Source organism: Chiloscyllium plagiosum, unplaced genomic scaffold, assembly GCF_037043375.1.
Source record: "Chiloscyllium plagiosum isolate Xiang-an unplaced genomic scaffold, Cpla_swu_hap1 HiC_scaffold_17, whole genome shotgun sequence".
NCBI lineage: Eukaryota > Metazoa > Chordata > Chondrichthyes > Orectolobiformes > Hemiscylliidae > Chiloscyllium > Chiloscyllium plagiosum.
In genome coordinates, this window is record NW_028270155.1 from 76100682 (window position 1) to 76113471 (window position 12790).

At 51.8% G+C, this 12790-nt stretch overlaps 1 protein-coding gene across 1 annotated transcript in view; it reads left to right on the forward strand.

Moving 5' to 3' along the window:
* hydin (HYDIN axonemal central pair apparatus protein) overlaps window positions 1-12790 on the forward strand; it is a 905740-nt gene that overhangs the window by 710630 nt on the left and 182320 nt on the right. Inside the window, exon 59 of the mRNA XM_043707374.2 lies at window positions 3556-3760. Within this exon, the coding sequence (XP_043563309.2) occupies window positions 3556-3760 (205 nt within the window). The remainder of the gene's footprint in view (window positions 1-3555; window positions 3761-12790) is intronic.

Sequence of the window (12790 nt, forward strand, 5' to 3'; positions counted from 1 at the left end):
AGCACTGAATCATGGACTTAATGAATTCAAAAGAAACATACCAAATAGGATCAGGAGTAGGCCATTCAACCCTTTGAGCTATCTCCGCAGACCATATGATCATGGTTGATCATCTAACTCAGTACCTTGTTATTGCTTTCTGTCCACACTTTTATAACCCCTTTAACCCTAAGAACTATATATAACTTGTTGAAAACATTCAATGTTGTGGCCTCAACTACTTTCTATGGCAGAGAATTTTACTCACTCACCACTCTCTGGGTGTTGAAATTTCTCCTAATTTCAGTCCTAAGTGGGTCTAAGCTAGGACAGACGGCAATGAAGTATAATTGGGTGCGACTTGACGGATAAATAATTAGAGAGAAGCAGCAGAGACAGCTGTACGAATGGCCTCCATCTGTGTGAATAAGTCCATACCTTACTATAGTTGTTGGAATGATGAATTAAAGATGCAGTGGTATAAAAAGGCATTTAAAACTGAAAGGTTGTCTTTAGCCCCCAAGGTTGATGCTGGAGTATTGGGTGGCTTAGACAGAGGAAAGTGAGATTTGATAATGCTGATAAGATCCAGCCAGATGTCCTAAGGGACAGCAAGACCAGATTTGCTTAAAACTGCACCTGTTGAACATGAGGGACAGAAGATATGGAAAATGGGAAAAAGTAAAGGTTGTGTAGGGACAAGAGTATTCCCCGATTGGAGGTAAAAGAAAATCTAGTCATAGTCCTCCTTTGTTATTAGCAAGAGATGACTTGTGGCGGTCTAACCTGAACATCACCACACTTAAGGTGAGGGGAGAAGATGAGAAGGACATTTCTTCATGGTAAGCTCAGCTGGTGTGGGAATTGCACCCTTACTGTTGGTATCACTCTGTTTCATGAACCAGCTGTCGAGCTAACTGACAAATTGATTGCTGCCTTCAGCACTGTTAACAGTGGATGAAAGGCCTAATGCTAGGTATTTGTGAGTTTTAAGCTCCTAAATGATTGGGAGGAGTTTGCTCCAGGAACTGAGATAGAGAACTGTGGGCATTGCAAGCTGCCAGGAAGTAGAGAGTGGGGTGCTGGAAAAGCACAGCCAGTCAGGCTGCATCCGAGGAACAGGAGAATCGATGCTTGAGGAATGAGGCTTGTGGGCCAAGGGGGCTGAGAGATAAATGGGAGGGAGTGGTGGGGTGTGCCTTGGGCTAGGGCTGGGGGGGAAGGTAGCTGGGAATGTGATAGGTGAATGGAGGTAGGGGTGAAGGTGATAGGTCAGAGAAGAGGGTGGAGCAGATAGGTGGGAAGGAAGATGGGCCGGTAGAACAGGTCAAGAGGACAGTGCCGAGTTGGAAGATTGGATCTGGGCTGTGGAGGGGGGGGGGGGGGAAATGAGGAAACTGGTGAAATCCACATTGATCCCATGTGTTTGGAGGATCCCGAGGCGGAAGATGTTGGAGGATCCCAAGGTGGAGGTGTTCTTCCTCCAAGCATCAGGTGGTAAGGATTTGGTGATGGAGGAAGCCCAGCACTTCCATATCCTTTGGGTAGTGGAAGCGGGAGTTAAAGTGTTTAGCCATGGGGTGGTGGGGTTGTTTCATGCGTGTGTCCTGGCAATGCTGTCTGAAGTGTTCCACAAGTAGGCGTCCTGCTCCCCGGTGTGGAGGAGACCACATCAGGAGCAATGGGTACAGTTAATGATGTGTGTGGAAATACAGTTAAATCTCTGATGGATGGGGCAGGCTCCTTTTGGGCCTTGGACGGAGGTAAGGGAGGAGGTGTGGGCGCCCCTCTCATTTATCTCTCAACCCCCTTGGCCCACAAGCCTCATTCCTGATGAAGGGCTTATACTCGAAACGTCAATTCTCCTGCTCCTCGGATGCTGCCTGATCTGCTGTGATTTTCCAGCACCACACTCTTCACTCTGATCTCCAGCATCTACAATCCTCACTTTCTCCGGATGCCAGGAAGTGGTCAGAAACGATTATGTATGTGAGACTGAGAGGATAGATAGTAAACTTGAGGAGGTTACAACAGTTAAAATAATTGAAAGCACAGAAACAGATCACTCAGCCCAACTGGGCAATGCTACTATTTATACTTGGTACAACACAGAAACGGAGAAGCTTGGAGCAGGTGCGGACCCTTTGAACTGCTCCACAAGACTTTTCCTACCATGATTCATCCAGTTCAACCAGCTCAACCTTCTCCCTCAAATGGTACCAGATGAGTTAGAAGAGTTTACATGGAAGGAAAGCTTTATTAAGGACTGAAGTCAGAGGAGAGAGGAATTGGTCAGTGCAGAGGCTGAAAAAAAGACAGGAGAGACAATGAGTGGGGTGAGCATAACTTCGAAAGGAGATTCAAGAGGATTGGAATAGGATGAGGTGCTTGGATGAAGTCACCGAGAAGTAGTGGAAATCTCATGTCAAGTTACACACTGCCATGTCCCCTTTATGCAACGTTGCAAATGCCACTGCTTTTATTTATAAATTCCCTATTTTAATGGTGTTGCTCTGATTTGCTGTGCTATAAGGGCTTGTTACAAGTCATTGATATGATAAAGCTGCATGGAGAGATGATCTGATATGCCCAGGATGTTGATTTCCTTACATTCATGTCCTTGATATTACCTTTACACATTATTCAAAGGGGAATTAAGTATAAAAGCAAACAATTTAGAAAACACCAGTTGGGCTCGGCTTTAGTTGGAGTTTCCTGTTTTAACAAGTAGGAAGGATGTCAAGAGGTTGTATGAGAGATTCACTCATGACACCAGAGATGGGAGATTTTCAGTTTTTGTGGAGAGTCTGCAGATGATGGCGTTGTTCTCGTTTGAGCAAATTTGATTGTCACCTATTCTGTAAATTACGCTCCTGTGAAGCACCATTGCCCTGATCGTCCCTGTCTGAGAGAGCAGGAATTAGAAGAGTGAAAATGACTGTACCATTCATGTCATGGCTGAGGAAGCCAGTAGTTTACCTCATTTAGGGCCTCTGCCATTGCTAGACTTCAGGAGCTGCTAAAAGTATCTGATGATACCACAGGATTATTCACCATTTGATTTCCGTGCCTCCAAATTTGGAGACATCTGTCCCTATCAAGGCACCGCTTGGTGCCATCAAATCTTAGAATGCACATCTAGTTAGCTTGTGATACTATACGTTTCAAGGCAACAACTCATAGCCATTTACATGGTTGTCCACTAATGTGGTTCTACCTCCTCTTATAGCATTCAGTGTAGAATGTTGTGCTTCTTCAATCATACCTTCCAAACCTATCCATCACTCAGAAAGCAATATGTGAACAGAAGCACCAAATGACCCCTCCATTTCACAAATTATCTCCACTTGAAAAAGCTCACTGTTCTAACACTGTTCCTGGGTCAAACCTCATAGCCTGCGTGAGTGTATAACATGGCTCACGACCACCTTCTAAGGCAACTCTAAGGATCGTCATCAAAGGCTGATCTTGTCAACAACACAAACATCCCAAGATTGAGACTTTTAAACGTTGTGCTGAGTTGTTTGCATGCTCCAGTGCTCAGTAGCTTACAGTTTGTTCTTCCCTTTCTCGCAGGCCCGTTTGACGGTTGGAATGTTCACAGTTTTCCCTGGTTATGGAATTGTGCTCCCTGGAGCCCAACAGGCCATTACAGTGGACTGTTCTGCAGATCAGATTGGAAAACATGAAGAGCTCCTGTGTATTGATATAACTGATCGTGACCCAATCAGCCATCCATCCGGTATTCCATATGGACTGGTCATTGAATGCTGCGCACCAGGTACGTTCAGAAGAAATAAGACTCAGAAGCAACTTGCATGAATAACTGGAATTATTTTAGTTTCACTCCTGGAACATAAGTGTTACTGTTATTGACTGACCCTGATTGCCCTTGAGCAGATGGAGGGCCACCTTCAAGACCTTCTGTGGTTCATATTGTGGGTACAGCTGTTGTTAAAAAGAGAATTTAAGAACTTTGACCCAGTGAGGATGAAGGACCAAACTTGAAGGGATCTTGGAAGCAGTGGTGCTCCTATCTACTTACTGCCGTTGTTCCTCTTAATAATAGAGGTTGCGGGTTTGGGAGATGCTGCTGAACAACCCTTGGTGTGCTGGTAGTGTTTAATAGAGATGAACAGCACAGAAGCAGACCCTTTGGTCCAACTCATCCATGCTGACCAGATATTCTAAATTAACCTAGTTCCATTTGACAGCATTTGGCCCATATCTCTCTAAACGTCTCCCATTCACGTACCAATCCAGATGCCTTTTAAATGTTATAGTTGTACCAGCCTCCACCAGCTGATTCCACACACACGCCACCCTCTGTTTTCCTCTTAGGCCCATTTTAAATCTTTCCCCTCTCACCTTCAAACTACACCCTCTGGTTTCGGACTACCCATGTTCAGAAAAAGACCTTGTCTATTCATCCTATCTATGCCCCTCATGATTTTATATACTTATGTAAGGTAAAGCCTTCAACATCTGACAATCCAGGGAAAATAGCCCCAGCCTATTTAGTCTCTCCCTGTAGCTCAACCCTCCAACCCCAGCAAAATCTGTGTAAATCTTTTCTGCACTCTTTCAAATTTAACAAACATCTTTCCTATGGCAGAGAGACCAGATTTGAATTCAGTGTTCCAAAAGTGGCCTGACCAATGCCCTCTAAAGCCAAAACATGACCTCCCAACTCCTATACGTACTGCTCTGACCAATCAAGATAGGGGATTGGGTGCTTAATAAAAGTATTACATCATCCTGGTTCCGTTTTTGAACATTGTTGGAGCTACGTTCATTCGGGCTATTGGAAAGTATTCCTTTGCACTTGTGACATCTCAACTATACACAGTAACGTCGTGAGAAGTCAACACATAAGTTCCTTACCATGGAATTCCCAGCCCCGGACCTGCCTTCTATGACTGTGACCTTTCATATGTATCCTGGGACCTGACAACGTGCAGAGCCCCCCAGTGTGCAATTCACTTCTTCATACACTCCCGTAACCCGCTCAGCAGCCCCAGGACAAGCCCTTACACTGCCAGAAGTGCTCTGACATGCAACTGTAAGTTGTTTTCCCATTACCTAGCAGCCATCACCGATAAATCACTCAATGTTTTCCATTTGATTGATTTACATGCAAAGCCTGTTAAGGGCATTACCCAGTGATTTGATTTCTTTTAATATTCAGAATTGCTTACTCATAACTGAACTTTTTTTTCCATTTATTAACCACCACTAGTAAATCATCTCTTAACTCTCCAAGCTGTTTTTTAATCACATACATGTCAGACATAAGGAGTGTGATGGAATCTTTCCTATTTGCCTGATTGAGTGCAATTCTAACCACACTCACGAAACAAGGTAGCCATTCTGAAGAGTCTTAAATGGACACGAAATATTAACTGCTTCCCTGTCCTCAGATGTTGCCAGACCTGTTGAGTTTCTCCAGCATTCAGAATTTATATTAGATTTCCAGCATCCATCGTATTTAGCTGTCTGTCTCTCTCTGCCTATGTATCTACTTATTTATTCATTTATTTATTTATATAAGCAGCTTACTTGATTGGCAGCCAATTCACCCAGACCCATGGGAACATCATCATTTGCAAGTTCCCTTACTTGCCACACAGTATCCCACCTGAGAAATACAGAACAACCTTGGTTATCCAAACATCAATTATCCCAACTCCAGATGATCCGAACACAATCTCAAGGTCCTGGAAAAATGTTATTAAATTTAAATAAAAGCACAATGAGAGCAGGCAGACTGGGCTGGCGGTGAGAGCAGGAACAGGATTGCCATGGGGACCATGTTCCTGCTATTACCGTCACCACAGGGACCCTGTTCCTGTTATTGCCGTCCCCAGGGGACCATGTTCCTGCTATTACCGTCACCACAGGGACCCTGTTCCTGTTATTGCCGACCCCAGGGGACCCTGTTCCTGCTATTACTGTCACCACGGGAACCCTGTTCCTGTTATTGCCGTCCCCAGGGGACCCTGTTCCTGTTATTGCCGTCCCCAGGGGACCCTGTTCCTGCTATTACTGTCACCACGGGGACCCTGTTCCTGTTATTGCCGTCCCCAGGGGACTCTGTTCCTGCTATTACCGTCCCCACGGGGACACTGTTCCTGCTATTACCGCCACGGGGACCCTATTCCTGCTATTACCGCCACGGGGACCCTATTCCTGCTATTACCGCCACGGGGACCCTATTCCTGCTATTACCGTCACCACGGGAACCCTGTTCCTGCTATTACCGTCTCCACGGGGACACTGTTCCTGCTATTACCGCCACGGGGACCCTATTCCTGCTATTACCGTCACCACGGGAACCCTGTTCCTGCTATTACCGTCACCACGGGGACACTGTTCCTGCTATTACCGCCACGGGGACCCTATTCCTGCTATTACCGTCACCACGGGAACCCTGTTCCTGCTATTACCGTCACCACGGGGACACTGTTCCTGCTATTACCGTCCCCAGGGGACCCTGTTCCTGCTATTACCGTCACCACGGGGACACTGTTCCTGTTATTGCCGTCCCCAGGGGACCCTGTTCCTGCTATTACCGTAACCGGGACCTTGTTCCTGCTATTGCTATTACCGTCACGGGAACCCTGTTCCTGCTATTACCGTCACGGGGACCCTGTTCCTGTTATTGCCGTCACGGGACCCTGTTCCTGCTATAACCACCACCACGGGGACCCTGTTCCTGCCATTGCCGCCACGGGGTCCCTGTTCCTGCTATTATCGTCCACACGGGGTCCCTGTTCCTGCTATAACCACCACCACGGGGATCCTGTTCCTGTTATTACCATCACCACGGGGACCCTGTTCCTGCTATTACCGTCACGGGGACCCCTTTCCTGCTATTACCGTCACCACAGGGACCATGGCTTCTGCTATTACCATCTCCATAGGACCCTGTTCCTGCCAAAACCGTCACGGGGACCCTGTTCCTGCTATTACCGTCTCCATGGAGCACTGTTCCTGCTATAACCGTCACGGGGACCCTGTTCCTGCTATAACCGTCACGGGGACCCTGTTCCTGCTATTACCGTCACGGGGACACTTCCTGCTATTACCGTCCCCACGGGGACACTGTTCCTGCTCTTACCATCACCACGGGGACACTGTTCCTGCTCTTACCATCACCACGGGGACACTGTTCCTGCTATTACCGTCACGGGACCCTGTTCCTGCTATAGCCACCACCACGGGGACCCTGTTCCTGTTATTGCCGTCCCCAGGGGACCCTGTTCCTGTTATTGCCGCCACGGGGACCCTGTTCCCGCCATTGCCACCACGGGGACCCTGTTCCTGCTATTACCGTCACCGGGACCCTGTTCCTGCTATTACCACCACGGGCATCCTGTTCCTGCTATTACCATCCCCACGGGGACACTGTTCCTGCTATTACCGTCACGGGGACACTGTTCCTGCTATTACCGTCCCCACGGGGACACTGCGCCTGCTATTATCATCCCCAGATGACCCTGTTCCTGCTATTGCCGTCACCACAGGGACTCTGTTCCTGCTATTACCGTCACCGGGACCTTGTTCCTGCTATTACCGTCACCGGGACCCTGTTCTTGCTATTGCCATCACGGGGGCCCTGTTCCTGATATTACCGTCGCAACGGGGACACTGTTCCTGCTATTACCGTCACGGGACCCTGTTCCTGCTATTACCGTCCCAACGGGGACACTGTTCCTGCTATTACCGTCACGGGACCCTTTTCCTGCTATTACCGATCCCAGGGGACCCTGTTCCTGCTATTACCGTCACGGGGACACTGTTCCTGCTTTTACCGTCCCGGGGACCCTGTTCCTGCTTTTACCGTCCCCACATGGACACTGTTCCTGCTATTACCGTCACCACCGGGACTCTGTTCCTGCTATTACCAACCCCACAGGATCCTGTTCCCGTTATTACCGTCACCACGGGGACCCTGTTCCCACTATTACCGCCACCACGGGGACCCTGTTCCCGCTATTACCGCCACCACGGGGACCCTGTTCCCGGTATTATCATCACGGGGACCCTGTTTCTGCTATTACCGTCACCACGGGGACCCTGTTCCTGCTATTACCGTCACCACGGGGACCCTGTTCCCGCTATTACCGTCACCACGGGGACTCTGTTCCCGCTATTACCGTCACCACGGGGACCCTGTTCCCACTATTACCGTCACCACGGGGACCCTGTTCCCGCTATTACCGTCACCACGGGGACCCTGTTCCCACTATTACCGCCACCACGGGGACCCTGTTCCCGGTATTACTGCCACCACGGGGACCCTGTTCCCGGTATTATCATCACGGGGACCCTGTTTCTGCTATTACCGTCACCATGGGGACCCTGTTTCTGCTATTACCGTCACCACAGGGACCCTGTTCCTGCTATTACCGCCAAGGCGACCGTGATTTCAGCTATTACCATCACAGGGACCCTATTCCTGCTGTTTACCATCACACGAGGACCCTATTCCTGCTATTACCACCGCCTCGGGGACTCTGTTCCTGCTATTTCTGCCACGCGACCCTGTTCCTGCTATTTCCGCCATAGGGACCCTGTTCCTGTTAATACCATCAAAGGGACCCTGTTCCTGCTATTACTGTCATGGCACCCTGTTCCTGCTATTACCGTCACCACGGGGACACTGCTCCTGCTATTACCATCACCACGGGGACACTGTTCCTGCTATAACCACCACCACGGGGACCCAGTTTGTGTTATTGCCATCCCCAGGGGACCCTGTTCCTGCTATTACCGTCCCCACAGGGACCCTGTTCCTGCCAATACCGTCTCCATAGGGCCCCATTCCTGCTATAACCGTCACGGGGACCCCGTTCCTACTATTGTCATCAGCATGGTGACACTGTTCCTGCTATTACCGTTCCCACGGGGACGCTGTTCCTGCTATTACCATCACGGGACCGTGGTACTGCTATAACCACCACTAGGACCCTGTTCCTGTTATTGCCGTCCCCAGGGCCCCTGTTCCCGCCATTGCCACCACGGGGACCCTGTTCCCGCTATTGCCGCCACGGGAACCCTGTTCCTTCTATTACCGTCCCCACAGGGACACTGTTCGTGCCATTACCATCACAGGGACCCTGTTACTGCTATTACCGTCCCCATGGTGACCCTGTTCCTGCCATTACCGTCACCGGGACCCTGTTCCTGCTATTACCATCCCCACAGTGACCCTGTTCCTGCCATTACCATCGCGGGGACCCTGTTCCTGCTGTTACCATCACAGGGACCCTGTTCCTGCTGTTACCACCTCGGGGACCCTGTTCCTGCTGTTACTGTCACGGGGACCCTATTCCTACTATTGCCGTCGCCACAGGGATCCTGCTCCTGCTATTACCATCCCCAGATGACCCTGCTCCTGCTATTGCCGTCACCACAGGGACACTGCTCCTGCTATTGCCGTCACCATAGGGACCCTGTTCCTGCTATTACCGTTTCCACGGGACCCTGTTCCTGCTATTACCATCCCCAGGGGTCCCTGTTCCTACTATTACCGTCACCGGGACCCTGTTCCTGCTATTACCGTCACCGGGACCCTGTTCCTGCTATTACCGTCCCCACGGTAACCCTGTTCCTGCCAGTACCATCACGGGGACCCTGTTCCTGCTATTACCATCACAGAGACCCTGTTCCTGCTGTTACCGCCTCGGGGACCCTGTTCCTGTTGTTACCGTCACGGGGACCCTATTCCTACTATTGCCGTCGCCACAGGGATCCTGCTCCTGCTATTACCATCCCCAGATGACCCTGTTCCTGCTATTGCCGTCACCACAGTGACCCTGTCCCTGCTATTGCCGTCACCACAGGGACCCTGTTCCTGCTATTGCCGTCACCACAGGGACCCTGTTCCTGCTATTGCCGTCACCACCGGGACCCTGTTCCTGCTATTGCCGTCACCACAGGGACCCTGTTCCTGCTATTGCCGTCACCACAGGGACCCTGTTCCTGCTATTGCCGTCCCCAGGGGACCCTGTTCCTGCTATTACCGCCACGGCGACCATGGTTCCTGCTATTACCGTCACAGGGACCCTGTTCCTGCTGTTGCTGCCACAGGAAGCCTGTCCTGCTTTTACCGTCATGGGAATTCTACTCCTGCTATTGCTGTCATGGGGATCCTGTTCGTGGTATTACCATCATGGGGACCCTGTTCCTGCTATTATTGTCCCCACGGGGACACTGTTCCTGCTATTACCATCTCCACGGTGACCTTGTTCCTGCCATTACCATTACGGGGACCCTGTTCCCGCTATTACCGTCACCAAGGGGACCCTGTTCCCGCTATTACCGTCACCACGGGGACTCTGTTCCCACTATTACCGCCACGGGGACCCTGTTCCCACTATTACCGCTATGGGGACCCTGTTCCTGGTATTATCATCACGGGGACCCTGTTTCTGCTTTACCGTCACCACGGGGACCCTGTTCCTGCTATTACCGCCGCCTCGGGGACTCTGTTCCTGCTATTTCTGCCACGGCGACCCTGTTCCTGCTATTTCCGCCACGGCGACCCTGTTCCTGCTATTTCGGCCACAGGGACCCTGTTCCTGTTAATACCATCAAAGGGACCCTGATCCTGCTATTACCGTCACCACGGGGACACTGTTCCTGCTATAACCACCTCCACCGGGACCCAGTTTGTGTTATTGCCGTCCCCAGGGGACCCTGTTCCTGCTATTACCGTCCCTACAGGGACCCTGTTCCTGCCAATACCGTCTCCATAGGGCCACATTCCTGCTATAACCGTCACGGGGACCCGGTTCCTACTATTGTCATCACCATGGTGACACTGTTCCTGCTATTATCGTCCCCACGGGGACACTTCCTGCTATTACCGTCCCCACGGGCACGCTGTTCCTGCTATTACCATCACGGGACCCTGGTACTGCTATAACCACCACTAGGATCCTGTTCCTGTTATTGCCGTCCCCAGGGACCCTGTTCCCGCCATTGCCGCCACGGGTACCCTGTTCCCGCCATTGCCGCCACGGGTACCCTGTTCCTTCTATTACCGTCACCGGGACCCTGTTCCTGCTATTACCGTCCCCACGGTGACCCTGTTCCTGCCTTTACCATCACGGGGACCCTGTTCCTGCCATTACCATCTCGGGGACGCTGTTCCTTCTATTTCCGCCACGATGACATGGTTCCTGCTATTACCATCACAGGGACCGTGTTCCTGCTGTTACCGCCTCGGGGACCCTGTTCCTGCTGTTACCGTCACGGGGATCCTATTCCTACTATTGCCGTCGCCACAGGGATCCTGTTCCTGCTATTGCCGTCACCACAGGGACCCTGTTCCTGCTATTGCCGTCACCACAGGGGCCCTGTTCCTGCTATTGCCGTCACCACAGGGACCATGTTCCTGCTATTGCCGTCACCACCGGGACCCTGTTCCTGCTATTGCCGTCACCACCGGGACCCTGTTCCTGCTATTGCCGTCACTACCGGGACCCTGTTCCTGCTCTTGCCATCACCACAGGGACCCTGTTCCTGCTCTTGCCGTCACCACAGGGACCCTGTTCCTGCTCTTGCCGTCACCACAGGGACCCTGTTCCTGCTCTTGCCGTCACCACAGGGACCCTGTTCCTGCTCTTGCCGTCACCACAGGGACCCTGCTCCTGCTCTTGCCGTCACCACAGGGACCCTGTTCCTGCTCTTGCCGTCACCACAGGGACCCTGTTCCTGCTCTTGCCGTCACCACAGGGACCCTGTTCCTGCTCTTGCCGTCACCACAGGGACCCTGTTCCTGCTCTTGCCGTCACCACAGGGACCCTGTTCCTGCTCTTGCCGTCACCACAGGGACCCTGTTCCTGCTCTTGCCGTCACCACAGGGACCCTGTTCCTGCTCTTGCCGTCACCACAGGGACCCTGTTCCTGCTCTTGCCGTCACCACAGGGACCCTGTTCCTGCTCTTGCCGTCACCACAGGGACCCTGTTCCTGCTCTTGCCGTCACCACAGGGACCCTGTTCCTGCTCTTGCCGTCACCACAGGGACCCTGTTCCTGCTCTTGCCGTCACCACAGGGACCCTGTTCCTGCAATTGCCGTCACCACAGGGACCCTGTTCCTGCTATTGCCGTCACCACCGGGACCCTGTTCCTGCAATTGCCGTCACCACCGGGACCCTGTTCCTGCTATTGCCGTCACCACCGGGACCCTGTTCCTGCTATTGCCGTCACCACCGGGACCCTGTTCCTGCTATTGCCGTCACCACCGGGACCCTGTTCCTGCTATTGCCGTCACCACAGGGACCCTGTTCCTGCTATTGCCGTCACCACAGGGACCCTGTTCCTGCTACTGCCGTCACCACCGAGACCCTGTTCCTGCTACTGCCGTCACCACCGAGACCCTGTTCCTGCTACTGCCGTCACCACCGGGACCCTGTTCCTGCTATTGCCGTCACCACCGGGACCCTGTTCCAACTATTACCAACCCCACAGGATTCCGTTCCCGTTATTACCGTCACCACGGGGACCCTGTTCCCGCTATTACCCTCACCACGGGGAGCCTGTTCCTGCTATTACCGTCACCACGGGGACCCTGTTCCTGCTATTACCCTCACCACGGGGACCCTGTTCCTGCTATTACCGTCACCACGGGGACCCTGTTCCTGCTATTACCCTCACCACGGGGACCCTGTTCCCGCTATTACCCTCACCACGGGGACCCTCTTCCCGCTATTACCGTCAGCACGGGGACCCTGTTCCCGCTATTACCGTCACCACGGGGACCCTGTTCTCGCTATTACCGTCACCACGGGGACCCTGTTC